We start from the raw sequence: 12,576 nt of genomic DNA, 5'->3' as shown, positions 1-12,576 counted from the left end.
TGTTTTAAGTTTCACCTTTCCGCCAGAGCAATTTCCTTGTTTGTGGATTGTTTCATCTGGTTAGCATGCTAGCTGCTGTTAGCTTTGCTCTGGCCTCTGAAAGTTCTGAAAATTGCCAATATTAAACTCATTGCGCTGAAAGTTTTTGTTGCTGCAAATAGTTTAAAATGAACTAGTTTTCCACTTCTTTCGGGCCGTAAAAAGCACAGTGCGTGTAATAAATTCAGTATCAAGCAACGTAGTATTAAATGTGGCTCAAATACATTTAAGTGAAGTGGTATTTGTCATTTAGCGTGGCGTTTGCTTCTTCTTCTTCGCAGGTCACGGCAGGGTCAGCCCCTCCCCGAGCGCTCAGGACGACGCCACGGACGAGATCATGGACCGCTTGGTGAAGTCCGTTACCCAGAACCCCTCAGACCGACAGTCCAGCCCCAAAGACCGGAAGCGCTCCAGGGTCAACAGGAAGTCATGTGAGAGCGCGACGGAACTCACAAAACACTTTTACCAACGAAATAAGAACATTTTTTATTTGTTTTGTGGCCAATTCGGCAAAAAGTCCAACCCAGGCTCAGCTTCTGGATGTTTTAACCTTCAGAAGAACACAGTATTGTAGATGTTCTATTGAGGCTTTAAGGTTCCTGTACTAAACGTTTGGTGCTGAAGGTCAGAAGGTCACAGTGTTCAGTTTGTATTTTTAACCTCAACATTTTACTGTGTCCAAAACACAAGTCTTGTCCGTCAGATTAACATGGGACGAGTTTAGAGGACACACAGAGGTTTTTATTTTAGCACCGTTTCATACACTTCTCTCTGGGTCTGGGTAGGTTGTCTTTGTCACAGCTTCTCTCATCAACCTAAAATAGTTATAGTTAGTTTATTTATTAGTTTATAGTTTATTTAGGCCGACAGAGAAGACATTGATCATTGTGCAAGTCTGTGTTTCATGTGGATTGGTCCAATAATCACAGTGATATTGACCATAAAACAGGTCAAACATCTGCTTTTTGATGGTTAAAGAGTTATTAATTCCACCATAGCATTGTGACCTGTCCTCCTAAATCAAGTAACTCTTTAAGGATCCTCTTCAACTCATCCATCTTGTATTTTTACAATCACACACATTTGCAGTTCATAATTACTGATATTTTGTCCACAACACTTGTAGATTTTGTTGCAATAGTCTTTGTTCTGTTTGTCCCCCAAAAAATATACCTAACAGTACTTTTTGATCAATTGAACTCATATTATGATTAACTTCTTTGCTTTTATCTAAATATTCTTGTTAATACGTGTTTTGTGTGTGTGTTTCAGTGCGGCGAACGTTGAAAAGTGGCCTGAGCCGAGACGTGGTTCAAGCTTTAGGCCTCAACAACCAGAAGACCACGGACAATATTTGAGCAGACGCGATCGTGTGAACAACCCGTCTGTATCGATCGATCGAAGCACGGACGTGATCGACGAGACAAACGGGCTCCCAAGCGACCGCCGACTTCCAGGACAAACGGGCTCCAAAGCGACCGCCGACATCCAGGACAAACAGGTTCTGAATCGACCGCCGACTTCCAGGACAAACAGGCTCCGAAGCAACCACCTACGTCCAGGACAAACGGGCTCCGAAGTGACCGCCGACTTCCAGGACAAACGGGCTCCGAAGCGACCACCTACGTCCAGGACAAACGGGCTCCGAAGCGACCGCTGACGTCCAGGACAAACAGGTTCTGAATCGACCACTGACTTCCAGGACAAACAGGCTCCGAAGCGACCGCCTACGTCCAGGACAAACGGGCTCCGAAGCGACCGCTGACGTCCAGGACAAACGGGCTCCGAAGCGACCACCTACGTCCAGGACAAACGGGCTCCGAACCGACCGCCGACTTCCAAGACAAACGGGCTCCGAACCGACCGCCGACATCCAGGACAAACAGGCTCCGAAGCGACCGCCTACGTCCAGGACAAACGGGCTCCGAACCGACCGCCGACATCCAGGACAAACAGGTTCTGAATCGACCACTGACTTCCAGGACAAACAGGCTCCGAAGCGACCGCCTATGTCCAGGACAAACGGGCTCCGAAGCGACCGCTGACGTCCAGGACAAACGGGCTCTGAAGCGACCGCCGACGTCCAGGACAAACGGGCTCTGAAGCGACCGCTGACGTCCAGGACAAACGGGCTCTGAAGCGACCGCTGACGTCCAGGACAAACGGGCTCTGAAGCGACCGCCGACGTCCAGGACAAACGGGCTCTGAAGCGACCGCCGACGTCCAGGACAAACGGGCTCTGAAGCGACCGCTGACGTCCAGGACAAACGGGCTCTGAAGCGACCGCTGACGTCCAGGACAAACGGGCTCTGAAGCGACCGCCGACGTCCAGGACAAACGGGCTCTGAAGCGACCGCTGACGTCCAGGACAAACGGGCTCTGAAGCGACCGCCGACGTCCAGGACAAACGGGCTCTGAAGCGACCGCTGACGTCCAGGACAAACGGGCTCTGAAGCGACCGCCGACGTCCAGGACAAACGGGCTCTGAAGCGACCGCCGACGTCCAGGACAAACGGGCTCTGAAGCGACCGCCGACGTCCAGGACAAACGGGCTCTGAAGCGACCGCTGACGTCCAGGACAAACGGGCTCTGAAGCGACCGCCGACGTCCAGGACAAACGGGCTCTGAAGCGACCGCTGACGTCCAGGACAAACGGGCTCTGAAGCGACCGCTGACGTCCAGGACAAACGGGCTCTGAAGCGACCGCTGACGTCCAGGACAAACGGGCTCTGAAGCGACCGCCGACGTCCAGGACAAACGGGCTCTGAAGCGACCGCCGACGTCCAGGACAAACGGGCTCTGAAGCGACCGCCGACGTCCAGGACAAACGGGCTCTGAAGCGACCGCTGACGTCCAGGACAAACGGGCTCTGAAGCGACCGCCGACGTCCAGGACAAACGGGCTCTGAAGCGACCGCTGACGTCCAGGACAAACGGGCTCTGAAGCGACCGCCGACGTCCAGGACAAACGGGCTCTGAAGCGACCGCTGACGTCCAGGACAAACGGGCTCTGAAGCGACCGCTGACGTCCAGGACAAACGGGCTCCGAAGCGACCGCCGACGTCTTGAAGTCTTCTAAACCTGTTTTTTTTACGGACAAACTCCATGCTCTTTGCACTGCTGCATTCACACGGCACATTTTACCTGTGGCTGTTTTAGGTTTATGAATTAAAGATATAGAAGCACTAACCCGAGTTATTTAAACTTTTTTTGTTAAGTTATTGCGAAGTAGATGTTTGTAGTGGTTTGGATTTGAGCAAAATGAACAAAAAAAAAAACGTATAACATCGAGGCCAATCAACTTCCTACAAGACTATTTTAAAGACGAAGATGTTTCTCCAATGTTTAAAGCTGCGCTGTGTAACTTTCCGTGTTACCTGTTTGTCTCCATGGAGATGTCACTGCCTTGCCTGGAACGCTCCACAGTTTGGCGTCAAACATCTCGGATTTGTTCAAATTGCAGCCGTTGTGAGCTATTCCATTTTGTTTTAATTAAAAGTGGTAAAAAACTTATAAACACAATAAACTAAAAGGGAACGAACTTGAATGTATAATGAGTAGATGCATTTTTGCAAAACGGTCACTTTGAACTAACACATTTTCTTTACATTTTAAGCATTTTTCCAGCTGATGACGCACAAAATGTCACAATCCACTTTTTACTCACAGTTGTGGTGTGAAAACTAAGCAAATGTTCTCCTAAAAGTAAATAAAAAAGGTTTAAAGCAAGCAAAATAAACCTGAATGTTACAATGTGTTTCAAAGCTTTCATTCTGAAGTATACACTTTTTGAATGAACGGAAATAAATTGGTGTTTTTGGTGTTGGTTAATCAAATGTCACAATGTTTTTAGTTATATTCTGACCCTCCACTAGAAAAGTTACACAGTGCACCTTTAATGGGCAATGATTTGATCCCATGTTTTTGAACTTCGACTCATCATTTTAGAATTGCAAAAAATCATTAAAATATCCAAAATGTCACTGTTTGTTACGTTTCTCATGTTTCTTGCCTGGTACCAGCGTTAACAGTGGACACATTATGACGGCCGATGTAAGGAAAGTAAAGTGGTTTGTTGCACTTTGTACTGTATAATTATTGCTTTAGTTTGAAAAAGAAGGTTTGGAAACACTGACACTTCGAGGATTTTAACTTGAATGGACAATGTATAAAGAACACGTCTAAAATTATGAATAAAGGTTTTTGTAATAAAACATGCGTCAACATTTTTAAGTGTATTTTATTATCATTATTTTGATCAACACCAGGTGGCGGTATTTGATAAACACTGTTCTGGTGTTGTCTTCCCTTGCTTTTCATTGAATTTATAGTTGTACAACAGTGATGTTTATTATATATCTGACCTGTGCAAGAGGCTGTACTTATTTTTGCCTCATGTTTGGTCCAGAAAAAACCCGTAACGACACGATCTCGGGTATGTGGAGCTTGGAGTGCAGCTACTGTTCCACTTTTCCCTTGCAAACCCCCTAAATTAGGTTGTTTATATGAATGTTCTCCTGTTTTTGTTTGGTAGAATAACTCCATTATGCTAGTTTTACTTTCATTAAGTTGCAGTTTGTGAAGACATTGCAGCACTGAATCCCACTGTGATGTCATCAATGTGTGACGTGCCATTGAAAACACAGACGGTTTACACTTAACTGACACACTTTTCTGACAGTTTACACTATCATTTGACAAAATAAAGTTGTTACATGATATTATTGTGTGTCAAATCCTAACTGTTGAGTCATTTACAAGGATTTTGGCTCTTGTTTACAATCTGGTTGCTAGGTAAAAGCTGCTGCTCACATCCAACCAGGAAGCACGATTATAAACTCCTATATTATAAAATGATTTTATAAAATTCTCAAACTGGGGACAAACAGGCAGAATGTTTAGTGAAATATGAAATATAATATGATGCATCCATGTTTTTTGCCCAGTGTTTGCTGAGTAGTTTCCTAGTGTGATGTCATCAATCACAAACAGAAGAAGTTTTGATTTTTTTAATTAATTGAAAATATACAATACAAAGCTCGTAGTGATGAAAACATTTCAAGGCAATAATATTACATGTCATGAGATTATAACAAATAATAGAACATACATACAAGGCAGGCAACGGGTATGAAATAATATATAAATACATTTTAAGGAAGTGAATTTACAAACATGTGATCTTAACTGCATTTTAGTTCAGTGAGTAGTCTAACCTGTCATTAGCACTTTATTACTCCTGGATTTGATCTAAAGCAGAAATACTTAACCTGCTTCAGAGTTTGGCACAAACTTGCCCTGGATAAAGTGAATAGTGTGAACATAAACCCATAAACCCACAGACCAGTGCGCTTCCGGTTTGATCAAGTATGTTGTTTCCTTTTCTCAGATGCGTTGTGTTGTAGGGGAAAGTGCAGCAGCAGCTGCTGCAAGAGGAAGGATGGACAAAAAGTGCAGCGTCATCCTCAGTTGCAGAAAGGACAGAGGCCCCTGGAGCCACAGACACGACCAGAATAACTAATAATAACAGGACAGTGGCTATTTATAGATCATTTACTACATGACATCGGTTCATCATTTAATTTAGATTCATTTGGATAAACACGTGCAGAATGAAGTCAAAATGTGTCAATTCTTTATAAATTAAATATAAATCTGTTATAAAATCAGTCAAGTCTGTGGATGTGACACTTGTTGCCGGCGCGGGGAGTTAATTGCTTTACGCACGGACCACGCACGCGCTTCTAAATGAATGCGTCACGTGTCCGGCTCCCGTCCCCGCCCTCCTCGCGTGTCCCGCCACCGGCTCTGCGCGTGTCCGTGGTGCGTCCGTGCGTGGCTCCGGGTCCCTCCGCCAGCGAGTGCATTTAAAGCGGGGCCAATGGAGAGTCCGCTGAGCCGCGCGTGAGCCATGCCGAAGCCCGGGCCGTTACCGCCGCCGCTGCTGGGTGTCCTCCGCCTCCTCCTCCCGGTGCTGCTGCTGCTGCTGCTGCTGCTGCTGCTGCTGGTGCCGTGCGTCGCGTCAGACCCCGGGGTGAGTCAGGGGCCGGTCGTGAGCCAGGGGCCGGTGTCGCTGCTGGCTCTCTCCTCTGCTCCTGCCGCCGCCGCCGCTGAGGAGCCGGGTCACGTCCAGCTGGAGGACGAGGAGCAGCATCAGGACCATGAGCATCATCGTGAGCACGGCGGAGGGTACAAGGTGGTCCAGTGGGAATGGAGCTACGTGCAGACCCCCTACATCATCGCCATCTGGCTCCTGGTGGCGAGCGTGGCCAAGATCCGTGAGTAACTTTTCTTTTTTTTTTTAATTATGTCTGGACAGTAAAATGTAGAAAGTGTCGTGTTAAAGGGGACGTGTCAACTTTAATGAGACGCGCGTGTGGCAGAAGTGTTTACTCATCATTAGTTTTGTTTTTGACTGATTCTTACATGTTTTAGTCCTGCAAGTGAGGGTCAGAGCTCAGGTAATTCCCGTTTTCACCTACCCCCTATCCCCTCCCACATCCCCTGCACTTAGTTGTGGTTATTTGAAAACAGGAATGACACGTGTAGAGTTCTAAAATGTCACGAAACCACTTTTCTAACATATAAACGTGTAAATGGAAATCTGCTGCTTGTTACGGTGAAATGTCACAATGACTATTTCTGTTTATAACCAGTTTTTGATCAATATTGCAGTTTACAATGAACAAAATGTTTATTTAAAAAAAAGTTTATTCTTAGTTCAGTGTTTCTCAAACTGTGGTACTGTTAATTTCTCTCTGAAATTCTAGTCTTTGCTTAAATTGGAGCCCTTTTGATCCACATTCTTGTCCTCTTTTATGTTCTTGGACCACACAACTTAGATCATGTCTTTGTCCAGTTTTAGACCTGATTTTGTCCAGATATAGTCCTGTCTATAAAAGGACCACTTCCTTTTATAGACCCGGATTTTATCTGGTAAAAAGTTTCCAGAGAACCACTAATATTTTACCTTAACCCGTCTTGAGTTTCATTTTCTTTTTGTTTGGCTTATTAAAACAAATGAAAATAGCATTCACTTTACAATTTCGAACACAGACTTATTATTAACAGCCATTTAAACAAAACAAAACCAAGTATTTCCATTACAAAGTCACAAGTTACAGTTAGAAATGACAGACTCAATAAAAATGTGATTAATTGCACAGCCTATTAAACCAATTTGTGGCTTCTTTTTTTTTTCTTTAGCATTTTTTATTTATCTCTGCTGTTCATCCATAAGTTTGACTGCTTTTCAATAACTTAAGCATGTTCTTTATATTGACAATTGCAGAAATAGTACAATTGGCAGGTGTAGATGCCCCTGTCCCTCTTTTGGTTGTGATTTATTGCCATTTCAACCTCTGTATCATCTCACTTATTCAAAAAAATGTCCCACTTTGTCATTGACGCCCCATGAATTGCATAAAAAGCAAGATTTACATAGAGAACATGAGAATATATGTTTTTCTCTCATATAAACACTTTTGGGTGCGCTGGCTTTACGATCAATTAAAAAAAACAAGAAATCATATGTAATTAATGCCGTTATTATCTGTAAACGTTAACAATTGGGCAAATTAAGAAGCAATTTCACCCAGTAATTTGAACAAAAAGCATAATTTTTTCTGATTTCCACAATGCAAACCAGACGTCTTTATTGAGAATTGTCAGAGACGGTGGAGGGCTGCTGGAGGGAGATTACAAGGGCACAATAGCCTGAATAAACAGGTCCCACAGATAAATCCAGGCTCTTTACAGTTTATCGAAAGAGCAAAGTTTAACGCCGGGTTTGTTCAAAATGCTGCTTTGAGTCCCGTAAGTTATCACCGCACGTCTCTCTCCGTCGTCTCTCGTAAACCAGCCTCTCTCCTTCTCACTCAGACAAAGCTGGAAAGACCACGGTGTATTTATGGCTGAATTTAATGCAGTTACAACCTTTACTTCTCGTGTACGTTGTGTAGACTCTCTCTGGCAGTCGCAGGATTTAGTATCAAGAGTAAATGAACCAGGACGCTCTTTGAGTCCGTACCAAGAGGCTAAAGACTCGACCTGAGCTTCAGTTACTCGACTAAATGTGGCAAATGCTCTATAGACTGTGACCCAGTGCGATATTTGACACGAAAAGTATTTGTTTATATAGTATTAAGGCATGTTTGTGTGTAAAAAGAGCACTTTCACGACTCATTTTCAAATTCACAGCTTTCTTTTTCCATAATTCTCTTTCAAAATCCAATAAAATGAAAATAATAACATTCTCGCTCGAGTAAGACTGAACAATTTTGGCAAAATGTCTAATTGCAGTTAGGGATGTAAAAGTTATACGGTTAATTGTGATTATTCAGGTCACAATATATTTGCAATAACCAGAAAATTAATAATCGTGACAATTTTAGAAGCAATTTTAGTTCAAAGTATCGTTAAAAAAAATAGACTTAAATGTAAAGAACTTTTTAATCGGGTTGTTTTTGTCAAATTTAGCTTTATTTTGTCTTTTAGAAACTTCCCTTTCTTTTGATCACAGTCTCAATAATCGTGAATAATCGTTAAATCTCAATAAATCAATAATGTTAACACTGACATTTGAAATCGTGACATTCCTGATTGCAATGTTTCTGACATTTTTGTGATTTTGATTAGATTTGCCATTTTCCTGCGTTTGAATCCGACATAGTCCCTCCCTCGCTCCTGGCTCCTCCCTCCTGGCTCCTCCCTCCTGGCTCCTCCCTCCTGGCTCCTCCCTCCTGGCTCCTCCCCCCCTGGCTCCTCCCCTCGGGGCCCCCTGCAGAGGAAACTCATTTCGACCGCTTGTATCTCTTGTCCTTTCGGTCGTTTCCCAAAGCTCCTGACCAAAGGTGAGCCCAGGAACGTAGAGCGAGCGGTAAATCAGGAGGATTCTGTTCAAAGTGCACGTTTTAAACACGTTCAGGAGCAAGAACATGTGAGAAAAACTAAAACGTGAACTGCTAAAGTTAAACAGGAACTCAGACAGGTTGTTAGGACTTAAATGCAAAATGAGAAAAAGCTTATAAAATTACACTATATGTTGCAAAATGATGATTTTTGCGATACTGAATTATACAAAGACTGAAAATTAAAATGGAAAAAATATGTATAAAATAAAACAACATCTCGAGTTTTTGGTTTTGGAACTTACCGTGTCGAAAAGTAGGTTATATTAAAAGTAAAATGATTAAAAAAAAATAAAAAAATTGTGTGCAGTCCAAACCTAAAGAACGATGGAAGGTTAAAGTACAAGACAAACCTTTGTAGTAAAATAAAATCATTGTTTTTAAAGGTGAGATGAAATAAAGGGTTTATATTGTCAAAGAAAGAGACAAACTTTGAAAATACAAGATTATTTTGCAATATTTAAGGTTTTATCCTTTCATTTCTCGTGAGTATGTTTGATGTTACTGCAGCTTGATTAATATCATTTTGAAGTGACTCTTTTTTTACTTTTACCAGCGCCGTCAGTAAATAAATGCAGTGAACATGTCGTCTCCTGAAGCGCTTTAGTCATTTCAATGTTGCAATGTTTAAAGTACTGCAGGGTGTGTTCATGTTCTGTCTCGCTGGATGATTTCATACATTTTAATGTCAGGAAGGAATTTTTTTATGACGGCAGAAGTTTGTAGTTCTTCGTAAACACCACAGTCACTTCAAAGTCAGACGGATCCGTAAATGTTCACAGAATTTTGTTATTATTAATGTCCAGTGCACAGAATAAATGACCGGTATATTACCCTGCAGTCTTAACATGTTCTGAAGCGTGTGTGATCCTTGTGTTCTTGGTTTAGCAGTTTATGTTTCAGTCTTTTCTCAATGTTTATGTCATAAATGTGTTTCATGAACTAAATTAATCACATTATGTCTCTTTGCAGTTACACAAATGTTTTAATCAGAAATACAATTAATTCACTTTGGTTCAGAAGGATACGAGCGAAGTCGTCCATGTCACAAAATATGACGCAAAAATATAGCCCAATATCTTCCTTCAAAGTGGATTATTTGTGTGTATTTTTGACCATCTCAATTATTATTAGTACTTTTTGAACCGTGGTTTTAGGAATAATCTCACTATTCAGATGCGTAAAAGTAGTAAACAGACAGTTTTTCTGTAGATGTCGAACTACAGCAGTCGGAGCTAGCATCGCATTAGCATTTAGCACCGCAGCTAACATTAGCATTCTTGGATCTCTTTACTAATTCGGGCGGTGTGATCACTTTATTCTTCAGCAACTCTTTGTGTCTACAATATATTTTGCACAATATAACTCTAAAGTCTGTGTTTTTGTAGTTGTTGAACAGTGAAAGAGCAGCTTTTCTACATTAAAATGAATGTCCATTAGTGACGTGTGTTTTTCAACTTTTGTTTGGTTATAAAGATTCTGCGGCGCACAAATCGCACAAATTGAGTTAGAAATGTATATAATATGGCAACTGTCTGGGTCTTTCAATGTGTCGATGGTGATTGTTTCTTTGTCTTTTTTGGTTCAGAACGCTCGAAAATGATCAGTTATGACTCAGATCCATCCAAACCAGGACATTTGTGGGTCTTCACTTGTCTCTCTGGCACGTCCCAAATCAGCATTCAAACTCCAGTGGACTTTACACTATAGTCTAATTGTAGATTATTTGCCCCGGCCCCTTGTGTGGTTCGTCAGTATTGAGTTTGTGTCCAGACTCAGACGTGGTTATGTCCCGGCGCACGAGTGACTCACGGCACAATGATCCACTCTGTGCGTCTTCTTAATGATGTGGTAATGACTGGAGCGGACACAGCACTCGTTCACACATCTGTCCTGTCTGTCCTCTGTCCAACCGCGGGTCCACGAGGTTCCAACATCTCGTGCCACAAGCTCTCGTGAGACAAACAAACTGCCAGAAGATTGTGCCAGAAAATGAGCTTTGAGTTTTCTGTTGAGTTGGATCTATAAGAAAGCGGTACAATAACAGGGTAAATATGAATATAGATGATTAAAAAGTGACGAGACTGTGAACTGAACCTTTCATTATATATGTCGGTGTAATCCCTCATTCGTCCAGGCGTGTTCCATAGTAGAAAAAAGCTTCAGTTGTAGTCATCTGGACTCAGTTTGAAAAAATAGACGTTTCGACTCTCATCCAAGAGTCATTGTCAATAAAAGAATTTAGATCGAGAACTCCGATATTAATACTGTTCTGTGGTAAGACCCGCTCATTGGGAGGAGCCTTCCTGAAGTAGAAGGAGTTGTTTGTTTCAACAGAAACTCCCCCCTTGTATCTACCGAGCTAGCCTATTCAGAATCTTAATGGGCTATTAGAATCCTCTTTGTCTTTGTGAGACCCTGGCTCAACCACCCTGAGTACCTGATTAGCATCTAAATGTCCTGGTCCTCTACCTTTCCAGGGGTTCAGTAACCCATTATAAATAACAGGAAGATTAAACCTTAGCCCTCCATTTCTGTTTAAAGAAGGTCTTTCTTTTTTAACAAAAATAGCTTCCTTGACTCCTCTTTCAAACCATCTTTTCTCCCTGCTTAAAACCTTCACCTCACCGTCTTCAAACGAGTGATTAGAGGCTTCAAGATGGAGATGCACGGCGCTCTGAGGTCCTGAACTAGTATTTCTTCTGTGCTGATAAAGCCTCTTGTGTAGAGGCTGTTTCGTCTCACCTATGTACCGTTCTTTACAGCTTTCTTCACTGCATTGGATCGAATAAACTACATTGCTCTGTTTTTGAGTCGGCAACTTGTCCTTAGGGTGAACCAGTTTTTGTCTTAAAGTGTTTCCTGGTTTAAAATAAACAGGGACTTCGTGTTGTCTAAAAATTCTCTGCAGTTTTTCCGACAGGCCAGACACATAAGGGATAGAAACACCCTTCCTTCTCTGTTCAGTTTCCCCTTTTTTTTTTTTTTTCCATCTTATCTACAAAGCCAGATCCATTCAAACAAAATACTGTATATAAAACCACCGCCTTCAAATATCACATCTGAAGAGAGAAAAGCACTTTCAGCACTGGAAAAAGATCATAGCATCAACATCCTCCCAGCAGACAAGGGACGTTGCACTGTGATTCTCAACGCAGCTGAATACGAAGCCAAAGTCCACACCCTCCTCGAGGACACGACCACATACGAGCGCTTGAAAAGAGATCCGACCAGTGGCTACAAGAAGAAAGTGATAGACTGTTTACAAAGGCTGGAAAAAGAGGAAGTGATAGACCGGCCTCTGTATTACAGACTGTATCCTGGTGAAGCCATGCCCTGCATTTATGGCCTTCCAAAAATACACAAAAAGGAGGTTCCACTCAGACCCATAGTGTGCAGCACAGATTCCATCACTTACAATGTGGCCAAGCATTTAACAACTATATTGGCTCCGCTTGTGGGGAATTCGGTACATCATGTGGAAAACACGCACAACTTTGTGGATAAAGTGAAACATCTCCAACTGGACCCAGATGACCTCATGGTTTCATATGATGTTGTGTCCCTGTTCACCTGCATCCCGACCTCTGATGCAGTAGCAGCAGTGAGGATCAGACTGCAGGAAGACA

The 12,576-nt window shown here is 42.7% G+C and overlaps 2 protein-coding genes across 2 annotated transcripts in view; both read left to right on the top strand.

Annotated features, from left to right (window-relative positions):
• The window catches only part of fhod1 (formin homology 2 domain containing 1), an 83,142-nt gene extending 81,742 nt beyond the window's left edge, over positions 1–1,400 (top strand). Inside the window, exons 26-27 of the mRNA XM_072465851.1 lie at positions 321–470; positions 1,312–1,400. Of these exons, the coding sequence (XP_072321952.1) occupies positions 321–470; positions 1,312–1,397 (236 nt within the window). The 3' untranslated portion in view covers positions 1,398–1,400. The remainder of the gene's footprint in view (positions 1–320; positions 471–1,311) is intronic.
• A 4,660-nt stretch (positions 1,401–6,060) lies between these two features.
• The window catches only part of slc9a5 (solute carrier family 9 member A5), a 58,439-nt gene continuing 51,923 nt past the window's right edge, over positions 6,061–12,576 (top strand). Inside the window, exon 1 of the mRNA XM_072465850.1 lies at positions 6,061–6,316. The gene's annotated coding sequence lies outside the window, so the exon portion shown is untranslated. The remainder of the gene's footprint in view (positions 6,317–12,576) is intronic.

This window comes from Eucyclogobius newberryi, unplaced genomic scaffold (genome assembly GCF_026437365.1).
Source record: "Eucyclogobius newberryi isolate DKJ021-1_F unplaced genomic scaffold, fEucNew1.0.hap1 SCAF_5, whole genome shotgun sequence".
Lineage (NCBI taxonomy): Eukaryota > Metazoa > Chordata > Actinopteri > Gobiiformes > Gobiidae > Eucyclogobius > Eucyclogobius newberryi.
Note: the sequence above shows the minus strand (reverse complement) of the source record. Positions and strands in the feature narration are given on the sequence as shown.